The sequence below is a fragment of the Ceratina calcarata genome, unplaced genomic scaffold (genome assembly GCF_001652005.2).
Source record: "Ceratina calcarata isolate Rehan_Ccalc_2016 unplaced genomic scaffold, ASM165200v1 scaffold305.2, whole genome shotgun sequence".
NCBI classification, from domain to species: Eukaryota; Metazoa; Arthropoda; class Insecta; order Hymenoptera; family Apidae; genus Ceratina; species Ceratina calcarata.
In genome coordinates this window covers 372,915-387,085 of record NW_017153019.1, presented here as the reverse complement: position 1 = coordinate 387,085, position 14,171 = coordinate 372,915, and the positions used below count along the sequence as shown (strand labels likewise).

The 14,171-nt window shown below is 40.7% G+C and overlaps 3 protein-coding genes across 3 annotated transcripts; 2 read left to right on the top strand and 1 right to left on the bottom strand.

Annotated features, from left to right (window-relative positions):
• Positions 1 to 61: 61 nt before the first annotated feature.
• On the top strand, positions 62 to 4,336 carry CPR1 (cuticular protein 1). The gene is made up of 5 exons (XM_018023566.2): positions 62 to 130; positions 384 to 448; positions 778 to 1,057; positions 2,495 to 2,863; positions 3,170 to 4,336. Exons 4-5 carry the CDS (start codon positions 2,852 to 2,854, stop codon positions 3,776 to 3,778), a joined length of 621 nt encoding a protein of 206 aa, XP_017879055.1. The 5' UTR covers positions 62 to 130; positions 384 to 448; positions 778 to 1,057; positions 2,495 to 2,851; the 3' UTR covers positions 3,779 to 4,336.
• An 89-nt stretch (positions 4,337 to 4,425) lies between these two features.
• SMC6 (Structural maintenance of chromosomes 6) lies at positions 4,426 to 9,534 on the bottom strand. The gene is made up of 19 exons (XM_018023565.2): positions 9,085 to 9,534; positions 8,752 to 8,944; positions 8,525 to 8,677; positions 8,204 to 8,448; positions 8,029 to 8,148; positions 7,838 to 7,968; positions 7,564 to 7,764; positions 7,313 to 7,494; positions 7,093 to 7,239; positions 6,838 to 7,022; positions 6,461 to 6,771; positions 6,164 to 6,383; positions 5,918 to 6,088; positions 5,648 to 5,835; positions 5,415 to 5,580; positions 5,242 to 5,355; positions 4,973 to 5,170; positions 4,778 to 4,911; positions 4,426 to 4,697 (listed from the first exon to the last, which is right to left on the bottom strand). Exons 1-19 carry the CDS (start codon positions 9,190 to 9,192, stop codon positions 4,664 to 4,666), a joined length of 3,201 nt encoding a protein of 1,066 aa, XP_017879054.1. The 5' UTR covers positions 9,193 to 9,534; the 3' UTR covers positions 4,426 to 4,663.
• Positions 9,535 to 9,810: 276 nt separating this feature from the next.
• Positions 9,811 to 14,054, top strand: LOC108624280 (uncharacterized). Its single transcript, XM_018023443.2, has 3 exons — positions 9,811 to 10,368; positions 10,445 to 10,579; positions 10,756 to 14,054. Exons 1-3 carry the CDS (start codon positions 10,026 to 10,028, stop codon positions 13,296 to 13,298), a joined length of 3,021 nt encoding a protein of 1,006 aa, XP_017878932.1. The 5' UTR covers positions 9,811 to 10,025; the 3' UTR covers positions 13,299 to 14,054.
• Positions 14,055 to 14,171: the final 117 nt, after the last annotated feature.

Here is a 14,171-nt window from a genome sequence, read left to right as displayed (position 1 = left end):
GTTCAGGTTTTGCCGGACTTTCAAAGTTTGGTAGCAGATCGGATCAGGCGTTACCGCACTTGAACTTGGCCTGAACAAATGGGAGTAACTCGCCCAGCCCTTGTAAAACGCCATACTCACGCTCACTCTGGTAGTATTTTCAATCTTATAAGTAATGGAGTTGAAATTATGAGTTATTGAAATACGCTGCATCTCATAATTAGCAAACCAATAAAGGATTTGCAAATGCTCTCAATTTCTGAATTCATATCAGTCTGCACTCGTTGCAATTATTCTTCCCTACTTAAGGAATAAAATTCTTTCTATTCGAAATATTAATTTCAAACTGAATCTTTCTTTTAATGGTTCATTATTTCTTATTAATCGTTCCAGTCTTTTTTTAGCTCAGACATTACTGACTACGCGAAATTCCGGCTGTACCGGAGCTTGTCTGGTTCAACCGTCTCTGGTAGGACAATTTTTGAATATAAATTAGTCGTGACATACCACAGGTTTCGCATCTAGATCAACTTTTTAAACATTCACAATATAATAAAATTATAATGGATCTCATAATGGCCTGCTTTAAAAAGAATCTCAATGCAAATGCACGAGAATGCAACTGCATTTTAACGTAACAGCCAATCTCGTATCTAACATAGTACTATTGATTCAGATTAAAGTTCTTAAAAGTCTAGTGGTGGTCTCGTTTCGAAAACGCTGACTCGACGCGACGTTCGTTGAAATTTAATGGTATCGGCTGTAAATTGATTCTCTAAATTTCTCCAAATTCCGTAGGACCGAGCCACATAGACGAAAATTCGTGGAATCGGAAAAAAGGTGGACGCGAAAAGAAAGAGGACGGAGAGTGCGATCGGTACCAGGTGATCGCGAAAGTAAAGCCGGGCGTTGGATCCCGATCTACCTTGATCGTTGCGTCACATCTAACGTTAACAGAAGTGGAGCACTTTCATAAAGAAAAAATAGGCGGGCCAGGTCGGAACGGTGCCCACCTTGATCGCCCTGGGCCATCCTGATCCAAAATCGGCGGTCCTCCTGCCCCCGGATTTGAAATTGGGTGAGATACTATTTCAAATAGTAAATTATTTGGAATACATGCGTGTAACGTGAGAAGTGAAATCTTTTATTTAAGGCGAACAGGATCTAAAATATGAAATAGCATTTGATACATATATTTTGCCAAGTAATAGCCAGCACCGGCTGCCCTCGGTGTATCGTGTGAAATCAATGTCACAATTTGAATTTAGGTCTTCCGCACTTCTCTTGCGTATGTCCACCGGGCCGCTGGAATTTTAATCGAGCCTATTCCTGCTCAGATTTAATCGCTTGTCGTGCTAATTGCGCGGCCCAATTTCTGATTGCGCCAAATGACTATCGCTTGCAAATATTTCTTGCGCGATGTAGATCAAAAATTAAAATTTTGGACATTGAAACCTGTCACTTGTAATAAAACTGTTAAATTAATTAACGAAGTGAAAGAAGAAGTGCGTGCACAGACATTCTCGTTACGAGAAGCATTAATGTATGCGATAATTACAGACAATGAAAATTACCCTACGGCCCATTAATCGCTTGAAATCCGATCAAGCTTACGTCACCGACACCTTACAACACTGGGCCTGGTCTCAGCCTCGTCCTCTTCTGATTTTTTTTAAGCTGCAAAAAATAAGCCAGTTGTTTCCACCAATTACAGAAGAACTGAAGGTCGCGGAGATGGTTTTCTGCACCAGTGACCTAAAGTAAATTCTGTGACAAATAATTTATTTATCTCAATAGCCGACCTCTTACCTTCTGCTCTCTTTCACCTTGGATCGAACCATGCAACATTTTCACCGCCAGTTGATTTTATTAACCATTTCTTCTTATCGCCGACTGGCATCAGGTGAGAAGAGCAGTAATAAATTGAATCAATTCTTTTTTCATGAGGAAAGATGTTGTGAGAATAATTCCAATGCTTTCTGGTCTTGTTATTTGTGCTAATTAAAGTGTTAAAAAAGCGATAAGGATTTTCAGACTTGTAATGTGAGTCATAAGCCGTGAGCAAGTCTATAATTGTAAATCGAAATTATTTAATCAGATGTGGTTGACATAAAACTTAAAATGATAAAACTTATGCACTCGTTCTTATATGTTTAAATCGAGTATGGACGTCCCATACAATTTATTATGTTCTGGATACCGTGTTTAACATTCTTCGGGCTCGTTGCAAAAAATCAACTGTAACGATGGCAATTTGAGCACGTTTTCTTCTTCACTTTTACTTTCTTGTAAGGAAAGTACGCACATGCTGTGGTTAATGGCTTACGAAATTCACCGAATACTCCAATTTTTGTCATATTTTAAATGCGACAAATAAACACGAGTCTCGTGCAATGTAATTAAGTAGGATAAATAAACAGCGGGCGTTAATGCAAATTCCTATATTCATAGAAAACAAATTATATTCGTTTTCTACTTTGAATACGCGGTCTAACGATAAATGATCAATTGTTAGTGTACAGGGTAAAAAACTGCTAACGCGTTTCGAAGGAGGAGCCCGGGGAAGGATTAAGTAACTCGTGGCAAGGACGTGGCCTAGTAGACGGAGACGCAAGTGTTCTACGATGGTCCAACGAACGAACGGCCTGATCGAATTGTTCGTGCGTTGGGCGTGGTCCGATTTCTTGCTCAATTTTTGTGCCACTCTGCCGGCCGCAAATCGGGTGACCGTCGAAGGTACCGTCACCCAGTTACGTCAGCGTGCCCGTGGGTCCTGGTCGCGGCGGTATAAAAGCCGAAAACCACCCGTCTGTGGTATCATTCGCATCAGAGACAGACAGATCGAGAGATCTACCAATCAAGCAGAGCTACAATGGCCTTCAAGGTATTAATCCCAGGGCCACTCGTAACCCTTCGCACAGTAACAACATTTATTCTCATTCTTTTGCACACATTCATATTTATTTAAAAACATTTGCTCTCTCTTTGACTACCGTTCTTTTATTCTGCGCCCGCAATTGAAAGTAGAAAGCACGTTCCCAATTTCGATAACTCTGCTCGTACGATTCAGTAACGTTGCTTTCATCGACTGTTCCAAGAAAACTTGTATCATTCGTGCACACTATTCGTTTAGTCAAATTCAGTTTGAACGAAATTGTAAAATCTAATATGTCGCAATTTATTCTTGTAGTTGATCGTCCTCGCCGCCTTCGTGGCCGTCGCAAACGCCGGTGCTATTCTTCAGTCGGCACCGTTGGCCTACTCCGCCCCAGTGGCGGTAGCCGCGGCTCCCGTGGCTAAAGCAGTGGACGCCGACTTCGACCCGCATCCCCAATACAGCTACGCTTACGACGTGCACGATGGCCTGACCGGTGATGCCAAGAGCCAACAGGAGACCCGCGACGGAGACCTCGTCCAGGGCAGCTACTCCCTCATCGAACCCGATGGTACCAGACGTACCGTCGACTACACTGCCGACCCAGTCAACGGATTCAACGCCGTAGTCCGCAAGGAAGCGGCCGGTGCTCCCCTCGTCGCCGCCGCTCCGATAGCCAAGGTCGCTGCTGCCCCTGTAGCCTACGCTGCTCCCATCGCCAAGTACGCCGCTGCCCCTGCCCTGGCATACGCTGCTGCACCCATCGCTAAATACGCCGCTGCCCCTGCCCTGGCATACTCTGCTGCACCCATCGCTAAGTACGCCGCTGCCCCTGCCCTGGCATACGCCGCCGCCCCCATCGCCAAGTACGCCGCTGGCCCTGCCCTGGCATACGCCGCACCTGCCCAAGCCTACATCCACTGAACCTGATCTGTCTTCTCTAGGATTAATGTTTGTCAAATAAAATACGTTTTTTTTTAGCAACTATACAAATTGTCTATCTAATTTTGTGTTTAATGTCGCAACAACAATTGCCTTCTCCTGCAATTACTGATCGCCCAGTTAACTTGAGAAATCCATGATATCGTAATTACTTAGTTCATTTTTAAATATGAAGAAAAGAAAGTAATCGTACAGGTATTAATCGTATTCGAGGGTTGCTATTACATGATATAGTATGGAGTAACGTTGGAGGGACGTGTAAATAATGACGCCGCTCTTATTACTCGCACTTTCGATCACTCTTATCTCTCGTTAAGGAGGCTGGTTTTCATTAACGATTCACGGACGAACACCAGTCCGCGGCACTTTCTCTGCCAGTGCCAATGTTACTTGTTACATAATACGTACCGTGCCTCACGCGTCGGACACGTTCCCTCCCGCGTAATGTATGTTGCGTTAATTGGGAACTCCTCGGTAAACCAGATTCGTATAATGGTGCAAACCTTGATCTACTTACATGATCCCTTTCCTGCGTTACACCTTACCGTAAAAGAGCTCGTAATTGTAATGATAATATAACTAAGGCGATGGAATTGGGAGGAGGATGCACGTTGTATTTTTGACGTAAATCTATTCGTATGCAGATATATTATTTTCACGTACAAAAATATGTTTGAACTTTGCTTTCAAGGATGCTTAACGTACATAAGTAAGGCTATACTTAGTTGATTTCACAGAACAACTTCACAGCTCGGCTTCGAAATCTTACTATTAACTTACTGTTAATAGTAATTTAGTATTATTTTAAAGGAACAAACTAAATTAACGCTGTTATACATTGTCGACGAAAATCTTTGTATGTGCTTTTTATTCCTGAGTTCCTCTCACCGGTGGTATCATTCTAAAAATGAACACATGCGAGTTTTTCATATTTTGCTAATATTATAAAACAGTTTCATCGTGCGTTTACAGCCAACTTACTTGTGTATCGTGATGTAATCATCCACTTCCACGGCAGACGTATCCAATGGCGTTAGAAATGTGAATTGACATTGAGGATGGGTTCGTGCGTGTTCCAAGAGAATGTCCATTACTGTTTTCCGATTTATTTTATCCTAGAAATATCATAAAAATGTATCTCATGTTCAGTATCATGTACAATAATATTATACTTACCATAAAGACATCGAACTCATCGAGGAAGTAAAAAGGTAACTCGGTACAATCCCAAAGTGCTAAAATAAAAGCAACGGTCGAATACGATCTTTCACCACCTGATAATGATCTCGTATCGGTCACTGGCTTTGCATTATTATTCGGCGAGTGCACTTCTAGGTTTAGTACTTTCCGTCCATGATCAATATTAATGGTACCCTGATCAAAATAATGCCATTGAGATACTCATCGTCTCCTCCTCTTACTACACTCCAGTTATCTCCACTTACTTTCTTGTTCCTTAACTTCAATATGGTTGCAAATGCCTCTTGAATATTCTCTCCGTATACCTTTTTCATTTTGTCGTATGTCTGTCTCCGTTGCTCTAGCCGCTTCAAATGCGTCTGTGATGCACAAACGAATATGAATAGCCATTTAAATAACTTTGTAATTTATAACTTACCTTGTAAGTGTTTTCAATTTTGGTAACCAGGCGTAGGTCCTTGCCGTATTTCGATTCTTTCTCCTTCAACTCTTTACGTAGTTCATCTATGTTCCCAATCTGTCGCTCTATCTCACGTATTTTACTTTTTACTTCGGAAATTAATCTCTGAATCTCGCTGGGAGACCTGTAACAAAAAGTGTACATATGAAATATTATTGCGTCCTACTTTGCATCGATTTTAAATCTCTCACCTCTCCGTATTTATCCTTTCACAACGACTACGTGCGTCGGACAGTGCCTTTTCTGTAGACCTGCGCTGTTGTTCAACAGTTACCGTCACCTGTTGCAAGCGATGCTGCGCTTCCTCCAATTTCTTCGCAGCGTAACGACTTTTCATGTGTAAATCCTCCTTTTCGTCGTTCAGTTCCTTTATAGCCTCCTGTTTAGCAGATGTTTACAGAAGTTTAACAAATGTATTTCTATAGAACGAAGTTGTTATTTTATTGTTATTACTAGCGTACCTTTATAGAAACGATCTTCGCGCCCGATTGTTGAGTCAGATTTTCGTGACGTTTAATATCTGCGGCCAGCGAACCAATCAACTTCCGAAGCTCAGCTACACTTTTATTTAAACTCGCTTCCTCCTCCATTTCATGGGTCAACTTCTGCTCCAACTCGATCAACTCATTTTTCTATGAAAATACGATATTAAACAGTTAAACCTGGCATTGAAAATTAATACATATTCATGTCCAAATGCAACTTACGAATACTGTTAAGTTTATCGCTTCGCTCATTTTAATTTTGTCGTTTAGATCAGTGACCGATGTTTTGTAACGATTTTGCGAAGATGACAGCTTCGTAACTTCCGCGTCAACGGTGTCCAACTCGGAAGTTATACGCTTCTCCTTTTCCTGAGCTGCTCTGTACGACTGCACAGCGGCATTTTTCTCTTTTTCTATAGTACGAATCTCTTCTTCCAAGTCACTGACAAAAGGAAATGGCAATTTTACAACGCGTGAATTATTAAACGAACGATCTAATTAATTATCTGACAATCGTACTCAATAAGATCCGTGGCAGAAGCTTGGAGGTATCTCCCTTTCAGATTACGAGGGCCACCGTAACTCCTGTAATGCGGATCTGGGAAAAATATGTCGCACTGCAGAGTTATCGCTCTTTTACAGTTTCGCGGGATTCGCGAAGCATCTGACATAATCTCAGCCGCTTCGTTGCTAGTCGGAATCAGCAGGATACATTCGACCTCGCGCTGATCGATAAGACAATTGGCAACCACGGGATTCGATGTATTCATCGCTTCCAAAAGATTAGAGTACTGCGACGAATGGACGCAACCATTGCTGACGTCATGGACCTGTACACGATTAAATATAAATAATATATGTGCATAATAATAGGAGGGCGGACATATTTTCCTTACGGCATGAAAAAATTTGCTGCATATGATTTGCGGAATCCATTCGTTCATGTATATTTCTTTTGCAATCGAACTTAATAGTTTGCTATCGCGACTGTTATCTACGCAAAATGCACTCAAGAACTTTGGCGACAAAAAGTGTTCGACAGCGGGAGTCCACTCGTGATGCTTCATTTTTATGTATGATCCTGATCATAAAGGAAGGTGTATTAATCATTTTAGATAGATCGAATTGAAATTTCGAGAAAGAAGTTTTACCAAGCGGCCCTCGCGGTTTCTCTTTGAAGTGTCCTTTATTGTTTTCTTCCTCGATTCTCCTCAAAAGACGAGGTACATTCGGGCCGAACACGGTTATAGCATCGTTCGAAGTCTTTTTCCTCGCGTATATCTCGCGCTTGATTTTCTCTTAAACGTAACAAACAGTTATATCAGACAATCTTCTACGTATGAGTTTAGAACGAATGATATTTATATATACCTATTCGATGATTATAGTTATCGATCTCAGTTCTTAAAGCTCGCATTTTTTCCACAAGACGGATTCTTTCACTTTCCAAATGCATTTTATGTGTCTCTTTGGTAGTCAGTAACGCTTCGGTCTCAGTTAACTTTTCTGTCAATACAGTCAACTCTTGTTTCATTTCATTCCTTCCACTTTCACTGTAAATAATAATAATTAGCAGCGACGTTGTGAGCTTGACATAGAACGAACCATTTCCTTATACCTACTCTTCTAATCGATGTATCTCCTTCTTAAGCATAGCGATATCAGATTCGAATCTTTTTATTTTACTTTGGACAGATTGCCACTCTCGGGTTTTTATCGAGTGCGCATTTTTCTTCATAATATATTCCTGTTTGACTGCATAATACGATGTGGAATCATTGTTACTCACTTCCTCTACTTCTTTAATCCTATCCTTTAATTTTCTATGAACAGCAAGTAAAAATAATATAGTATAATGCTATGAAAGGGAATGTAAATGCGAGAAATGACTCGTACTGAATTTCTTCATCTATTTTCGCACTCCTCGATTCAGTAGACGATTCCGAGTCTGTCAATTTCTTCACATTATCAACACAGTGTTGAAAAGCTTTCGTATCTTCTTCTAATTTCCTTTCGCTCTCCATAACCTATGTAATAAAATGTACATTTCATGAAGACTGAATATCTTTTACGATTGTATCACTTACCATTGCCCAAAGTAATTCCATTTCAAGTGCAGGTACTTCTTCCCGATATTCATTGATTTCTTCAGCTTTCTTTATATTCATCTTCAACTGTTCCAGCTCTTTGCGGGTCTCGGATATAATCTACAGAAAATCTATATTATATGACTGTATGATCTTTCGTAATATGAATACATACTTTGTTATATTCTTTCAATTTATCATAGCCTGCTTGGCACCTCGATTGAGCTGTTTCATAATTGGTACCAATTACGTCTAGAAGCGTTGCTCTCATAAACAGTTCGTACTTCTCTTCTGGCTTAGAGGAAACTAAGAACGTTCGCGATATATCTTGATTCAATATAGAAATAGGATTGTCTATTTGAATATTCAATGCTCTCAGGATATTATTTAACTCATTTCGTTTTGTCGACACTATTTCTCCTGCAAGTACCAATTGATCACAGGAAAACTAGGTATGCATACGAAATGAAAAGTATAATATATAGTTCTAGTTTACCTCTCCAATTCTTAATCTTGTAAGATGCTCCACTTCCAATGGTTCTAATAACAGTTATCGAATCACCATAGAGATCATGTTTATACGCCATAAGTCCTTTGTTAAGCAATGTGATTTCAATCAGCGCTGATTTATTCCCTTTCTTTATGAAGTCTAAACACGAAAAGAGAATTCATTGTACAGACAAATGAATCGCAAGGAATGTAATTTCGTATGTGTATTCATACTTTGCACAGATGTACCACGACTGGTAACATTTGCCTTAGCACCCAGACCAACTGTCAAAGCTGTCAATATTGCACTCTTGCCACTTCCATTACATCCGACAATGAAATTTACGTTCGGGTTCAAGTTTACTTCCAAGGCGTCGTGGCACATGAAATTTCGTACTAGGATCTTCTTGATTTTACCACATTTACACTGTAAAACAAAATTATGTATTAAGATAATTCAAAGCACAGTAATTCATATCGAATTATGTAAAATGATAACACGAATGTTCGACATTCGTTCTCATCTAGCTCTCTTCATTCTAATCTAGCTTATGATATATAAGTCACCTCGTCTGAAAACTCAAACTCATCGCTGTTCTCTCTCGACCGTTTGACTTCGTGTTGCTCCGATTCCACCGATTTCCTTCTCTTGGTAGATCTCCTGCTCCTCTCCATAGTTGCAGAAGTAATCACGATCTAAACACGTGTATCAATCGTACCATGCTTTTTTCAAGCTACAAAGCTACTCGTATCACGAATGCTTATCGATTTTATACTGAATAACCTTGAATCGTTACAAATACGAGCACCACATTTTTCTTTTAATAGGGGACAATCGTTTATTAAAAATTTGCCCGTCCGAAACGCAGTACTGTTTATTATTTTACACTACTTCTCCTATGGTGGCTATGGTGCAAACACAAAGGCTTTCCCGCCAGAGAATACTAATGCTAACGTTCCTTTTCAATATACAGCCGACAGCGCCGTGCGTGAGCAGCAACTGCTTTGTAGAATTTCGATTTTCGACAGCAGCGTCGTCCGTTGAGGAATATCGAATAGTAAAACACATTTAACTGTTGCTTGAAGTCATATATGTAATGTAATGATAATAATTTATCGCTGTCTATGAAAAATAGTGCATCGATCCATTTAATAAATACGATAGATTCAAATAATGATTTAAGAATATTGAATCACAATTTCTAAACTGCCGCCAGTTCTTACGAACTCCTCCCACGCGTTGCATTCAGGTTTCCTGAGGTTTCCCCACCACCTGTTGCACAATGTGCACCTTCGAAATTTAAATCGTTGTCGGTTAACGTCTCTCCGCATCGGTTAAAAGTCCAGCGTCACATCTCGTCTCCTACGTCTCCTACGCGATGGGATTAAACAGGTTGCAACCTGTTCAGGCGCGTTGAGTCACGCACGATCGTGTTCCTACCTGTTTTCCATAGACTCGTGTGCCTTCGATTGTTAATGAGGGACGGGTAAAAGTCGTGTATCGTGAAATGAGTGATTCTGGGGACAGTGTTAAGTACAAATGGACTCCTGAGAGCACATCGTTGCTGGTTTCTGTATGGTCGGATGGACAAGTGCAGAAGCAGCTCGAGTATGCGACGAAACCGCAGCTCAACTCCCGTTGGGAGAGCATCGCCCGTTACATGAAGAAAAAAGGGTACAACGTCTCGGGGAAACAATGCAGATCGCGTATGAAACAGGTTTTGGTCTGTTATCGCGAAGCTAAGAGGGCTGGAACCCGGGCTGGTGTCGAGCAATATTATGATCAGATAGACACGGTCCTTAAAAATAAACTAATGGAAGAGCATAATATTAATGGCATAGATACCGTAGGTGAGGCATTAGCAATCAATCGGTTGTTGTCTTTTTTATATCTATCCGAATGATTAAAATTGTTTCTCTTTGACAGATGCTATGGTGAATGCCAAGTCTCCTTTGAAGGAGGAGAAGACGAATAAGAATATGCAGATGAGGCATAAGTTCCAAGAACCTGTTCCTTCCCTTCATCGCACTGAAGCATTATCACCTACTTGGATATTTGGACGTAAGTATTGCATATATCTTACGTATAAAGTAGAGGCACCGGTGTTTATATATTTTATTTTTCAATTTCCATGTAAATGCATAAAATCCACAGTTCTCCCAAATATTGATACCAGTATCTTTAACTTAAGTAAAATTTAAATGAGTTAAACGCTTAACTGGAATATTACTTTACAGGTGAAAATGAATATCCTGATTCTCCTGAATCGAATGAAACTGTGATAGCTCAACCGTACAGAATGTTCTCTCCCACGAGAGACGTGGCCATCAACACCGGCGAACAGTTGACTCGACTAGCCGGCAGATCGACGCAGTGCAATTCGTTCCCAGTGGAAGAGCCACTGTGCGTGAATTATAAACATAATTTGGCACCGCATTACAGAGAGATACCGTTTCAAAATGCGGTGCAGAACGTGCAGAATCAAATAATCCAGGAAAACATGCAGCAGAACCAGAATCATATGTATAACAGGCAAAATGCGTTAGTGAACAATCTGAATTTCCAACAGAATCTACAGAATCTGAATCAGGGTTCGAACATTCAATCCGTGAACGTGCCGGTACAAATTAATCCGATGAGAGCGCAGAATCCTAATATGGAACAGATAATTCAACACCAGAACCAGTTGCAACAAATAATAAATGCGAATAGTCGCGCGATGCCTCAAGAGCCGCGGAGGGCGATGTTAGAACAAAACTTGTATAAACAGAACTACGGGAATTTGTTGACTCATATGCCTCCCGTTCAACAAACAGGTTCTCTATCTCCGGACTATTCACCGGACGTGTCTCAGAACTTGAATGACGCCTTCTGCCAGTCGAAGAACGACGATAAAACGCATAATCTGAACGAGACTTTCAACAGAAATATGCAGACAGTGCAAAACCCAGAGATGACTGTGATGACGAACAATGCGACATGCAACGACGAGAGTTTCCTCGAATACTTAATGATGGATTCGCCGACTCCTTTAGAAAATGACAACAAATCGAAAGACACTGCTGTCAATACGGAAATTCCACATGCCCCGTTTCGAAAGAAGAAAGCTCAGAAACTGGAGCAGCTCGTGTTAAGCGCTATCAATTCCCAGAACGAAGTCGTTAACAAGATACTCTCTGCTCAGAACGATATGGTATCGAAATTCATGGATATAGACAGAGATCGTCAGAATCGTCTGGAGAATCGTCTGGACGATTTGCTGAAAGTCGTTCACCATTCTATGCTCTCTAAACAAAGTTCGGAATCGGACGCGGAGATACCTCCACCGCCACCGGAGCCTACGATAACTTCTTTGGCTCCTCCGCCGAGGCCTGGGATCGCTCCACCTAAATTAGACCTGGTGCCACCGAAGCCTTGTCGCGTCCCTTGCACGGTGCCGAGTTCTAACGTCGAATTGATCAACCAAAACACTGTAATGACCAGACCAGGTGTCGTCTCGCCAATATCCAGCCCTGTGAAGAAGCCTGGCACGATATGGTCGAAATTAGGCCCGGTATCACAATCTCCATTCGTGAAAGCTCAGCAACGATTAGGCTTCCAGTCAGTCGCATCTGCAGCAGTGACTCGTACTCAATCCTCTGCAGAGAGACGTATTGCTAGAGAAGTAGAAAAAGATATGGACCCAAGAACCGTAATGTTCGAAACGAAGAAATTGTTGGAGGCGGAGAAACAATTGGAGGAGAAGATAGAGAATGCTCGGCTCGAGTCAGCTTTGAGTCAGACTCTAAATGCCCGTAGGAGACTGTTCACTCAGAGAGAACCGACTGCGGCGATGATTTTGACTGCTCAGTTCTTGGAAAACGAATGTCACGCAGCGGAGCAGTTCGCCAAGTATTATAATAATAAAATGAACATAGACGATAATTTGTTAGCAGGCCAGGGAGAGGGTTATGATCGTCTGCGAAGATTGAATGTACAGTCTTGTTACAGCGAACCCTGTGATACTTCGACGCCGGCTAAACTAGGAATTGTTTCTGATAACAATGTGGTGGCTAAGCCGACGATTCAGCAATTGGCGCAAATCGTGATGAACGCAGGAAGATGGAAAGATGCCGCAGCACAGAACGGGCAAGCGAACGTACAGAAACGTCAGACGAATGCACGTCCAGTTTCCTATAACGAAAGACCAACGACAAGAGAGCCAGAGATTCCGTTCAACAATGAACAGAGGAGTGATCAGGCATACGTTAACGAATGGATGATGAACAAGCATGGATATCCATCGAACGATCAAAAAGCAGTGTGCAATACGGTAAATCAGAAACCAAACTACCCTATTGGTTTCGTAAAACCGGAGATTGGTAATATAAGGGAGGAGGAATCTAACGGAGAAGTGTGGAGGCCAATGGGGTTCAATGTGCCAGAACGCAAACCCGGCGTGCGCTTCGCGATGGACGAAGCGCTCGCCGAATTGCAACGCATGTATATTGAAACTGTGGTTAAGAAGCAACAAGAAATGAACGACAGTTTGCCATATGTATTGAGCAACGCCAACGCGCTTTCGCCTGATAATCGGCAGATGATCGAGAAGTATATTCACGAAATGATACCGAGGAAGGACAAGGACACAGACTCTGACAACGACGAAGAATTCCTGGATACTACTGCGACGATGCCTGCGATTGCTCCACGTCGAAACTCTATCACTTCCAATGGTACTGGATCCACTGAAACGCATTCCTCAAAAATTCCGAAGCTCGATAACTGTGTAGTAAGTTAATTATATCTACTAGTTAAGAGATTGTCTGAAAAGTTTCCTACAAGTATAATCTTGTCCAAGTCATTTTGCTTCGTTCTTTACTTTTTCAGGCAATCTGTATATGTATTATGTAGCTATTTTGCTTTCATATCAAACACAGCTTTTTTTATCTGAAGAGAAATATAAATTACTATAGAGTCTAAGGGAATTAAGGCAAACGCACATAAGGATCTGTTTTCGAATTATATTTTTTAAAGTCTCGTGCAATATTTAAAGAGATACCTAGCTAAAAACATTATGCAATATATAATGTGTTAATTCTTATGAAATTTTTCGATATTACTGACGTAATCATTCTTTTTAGACTTATGCAATAAATACGCTCGTGCCTTCCGTGATATAATCATTCCTATTAAACGTTGTTAAGTAAACCAAATATTAAAGATTCTATATTATCTTTTATCGTATCGTATAATGCATATATAATTTGTTACGAATACGCAGTTGAATTGCGTAAGAATGTTTTCCTTTTCTCAAATCTTAAAACGTATTCAGTTTTCATCATGTATCTTACTTAGCATCTCATAAAGCATCTCATTTCGTCGAGCCTGTTATGAATTGAACTTCAGTACTTACTATTAACGTTTTTAATGAATGTAATAATTTTATGCATACCGACGCTGATTTTATTTAAACTAATTGAATAATTTCGCGTCGGGAAAAAGTGTGATGGATTTGGAATAAAGAGCAATAAAAACAGCTGTGGTCAATCAACAATATTTTTATTAACGTTTGTAGATATTCATTTTGCATGAACAATTATAGATTCTATAAAACGTTATCCTAATAAAAATCAATTATGAATTGATTCATTTACGGGGTTGTTGAGCTTTC